The sequence below is a fragment of the Austrofundulus limnaeus genome, unplaced genomic scaffold (assembly GCF_001266775.1).
Source record: "Austrofundulus limnaeus strain Quisiro unplaced genomic scaffold, Austrofundulus_limnaeus-1.0 Scaffold76, whole genome shotgun sequence".
In the NCBI taxonomy this organism is placed as follows: Eukaryota; Metazoa; Chordata; class Actinopteri; order Cyprinodontiformes; family Rivulidae; genus Austrofundulus; species Austrofundulus limnaeus.
The window spans coordinates 1,154,998-1,157,419 of record NW_013952478.1 but is presented as its reverse complement, the minus strand read 5'-3'; the positions used below and the strand labels follow the sequence as shown (position 1 = coordinate 1,157,419).

The 2,422-nt window shown below is 35.9% G+C and overlaps 1 protein-coding gene across 4 annotated transcripts in view; it reads left to right on the top strand.

Moving 5' to 3' along the window:
- Positions 1 to 2,129, top strand: part of schip1 (schwannomin interacting protein 1) — a 172,494-nt gene extending 170,365 nt beyond the window's left edge. For all 4 annotated transcript variants that reach the window (XM_014011075.1, XM_014011076.1, XM_014011078.1 and 1 more), the window contains one exon: positions 1,204 to 2,129. In XM_014011075.1, the coding sequence (XP_013866529.1) occupies positions 1,204 to 1,255 (52 nt within the window). In that variant the 3' untranslated portion in view covers positions 1,256 to 2,129. The remainder of the gene's footprint in view (positions 1 to 1,203) is intronic.
- Positions 2,130 to 2,422: the final 293 nt, after the last annotated feature.

Genomic DNA, 2,422 nt, shown 5'->3' with positions numbered 1-2,422 from the left:
ACCCCACCTTGATGTTTCAGGACCCCACTTTGGGTCCTGACCCCAACTTTGGGAAACACTGATATAAGGAGCAACAAATGAGTGATATAATGAATGGAGTGTTGGTTGTTCTAAAATATTTTTTTTACTTTATTTAAGAGTCCAATACTTTTACATAGTTTTTGTTTTATATATTTTATATGATATTTCCAGTTAAGTTTATGATTCAAGACAACCCCTAAAATTTAACTTCATATACTCGTTCCACTATATTATCATCTATGGACRTTATAGTAGAGCCATCTATTTTCTTGTTACTAAAAATCATGAATTTAGTTTTATTCCAATTTATTGATAATTTATTGTATTTTAGCCATTCATTAATTTTAGACATCTCACTAGCCATTTGTTCCATAAGGTTTTTTAAGATCATTTCCTGAACAAAATAAATTTGTATCATCTGCAAACAGGATAAACTTCAGCTGTTTAGATACTTCACAAATGCCATTAATATACATATACATTAATTTTGGTTTATTGTTTGACATTAATATTTTTTGTAAATAGGAGCAGATATAAGATATTTTTCTTCTGCTGCTGCCTTTCATTTTATTTTATTTGTATTGTTTTCTTGTATGTAATGTTTTGTTTTTTTAAATGAAATGAATAAATACTATAAACTTTTTTAAAAAAGGTCTGTGACAGGGTCTCAGATTAGGTATTTTCTTGAAAAGGAACGGAGGGTAGAATTTAAAAACCGACACATTTTATGATGTAGGCCGAAATTGAGCTTCCTCTTCTTGAAAGACCAGCATCCGCCACTGAAGCATTATGATGAGAAGGTGTAATTCTCCAAGAATCCTGTGTTACAATTTATTATTATTCATTGCATTGCTGCAAACTACAAACTCAACCCTGCGACGCAGACCACAACTGCATTTGGCAGGCAGGCAGGCAGGATTGATGCTGAATACATATTTTAGTTGTTTCTTTGCTTTGACACACCTGATTTGAATGATTAAATGATGACGGACTTCTGCAGAAAGTGAAGACCTGCTAAAAAGCAGGGAAACAACTAAAACCTGCCTGATCGTGGTCCTCCAGGATCAAGATTTTGTACCACTGGTTTAGATAGTAATAGTGTTAAATCTGGTTTATGCGATCTGTTCCTTGCTATATGAATGTTTTGTGACTTTTTTTGTTTGTTTGTTTGTTTGTTTGCAGACACGCAGAGAGCCAGCAGAAACATTTGGCTGAGAGGACCCTATCCAAATAAGATGCCCCACCCCTGATCCACTCTGTCTCCCTACCAAGCTTCGCCCTCTCTTGCTCCGAGACGAACTTTACCCCCACGGCTCACCTCGCCTCTGTGTCTACCCAAAACCTTCCCGCTTGTCCTGAGTACTTTTGCTCCCCGCTGCTTCCCCCTCCAGTTTCCCGCTCTTCCCTCGCCCTCCTGTCGGCTCACAGACGTCACTGGTAGCAAACAGCACAGCAAACATTCAGACTTTCTCTGTAATTTGCTTCTCCCTGCGACGAGGATGGAGCAGCACGTCCTGCTTCCTGGGAGAAGAGGAAACTGATTGTGTGTTGCCATAGATTCTGTCCCCAGCTTCCTGTGCAGTAATCGGCCTTGCTTTGCTATTGTTTCTTTTTAACTTTCTACATTTGCCACTAAATTATAACTGTTCAAATACAACAACAAAAAATATGAGAATAAAAAAATTTCAATAAAATAGTAGAAAGTCAGTCATGAGAAGAAAAAAAAAGAAACACTGTACCAAGAAAAAAAATATTTAACACTTAACTTCTTTTGATCATTTTAGTTGGATGGTAATTTTAAAGTATCTCAAAAGTTTGAAGCGTTTTTATTCTGCACAAATGGTAGTTTTCAACTGAGAATTGTTCATTTTGAAGGTGCTAAAAGAGTGTAAAAGGAAACATGCCTGCCTTGTAGTGGAGTTGTAGAGTTTGGTAATATGTTCACTCTTCAACATTTTGTGAATGTTGATTTTTTTCTGACACGAGTCATTTTAAATGAATAAGTGTGTTAATATCATTTTCATGCTATTGTATTCAGATACTTTATTTGAGGGGGGAGGAGTGTTTATGTACAGATATGTAAAATAAAGACAAAACTTTGTTTCATATTTGCTGGTTTGGTGCTCAATCTGTTGGAGTTTGTGCATGGCTACTCGTCATCTGGTTGAAACAGAACATCTAAAGAGAGGTTAAAATTTCGAGCAAAGAATATCTTACCTGTTGCAGATAGTTTGGGGAAACAGCTTGACTCGGATCGGATTGAAAAGCTAACGGCTAGTTTGTGTGAAGCTGAAACAAAGGGCATCACACTGCCTTCTGGAAGCCATTTCTATCTCAAAAAATATCACCAGTTTATAAAAATTAAAATTTTTGAAAATGGTTTTTACATATGTGTTTTTTG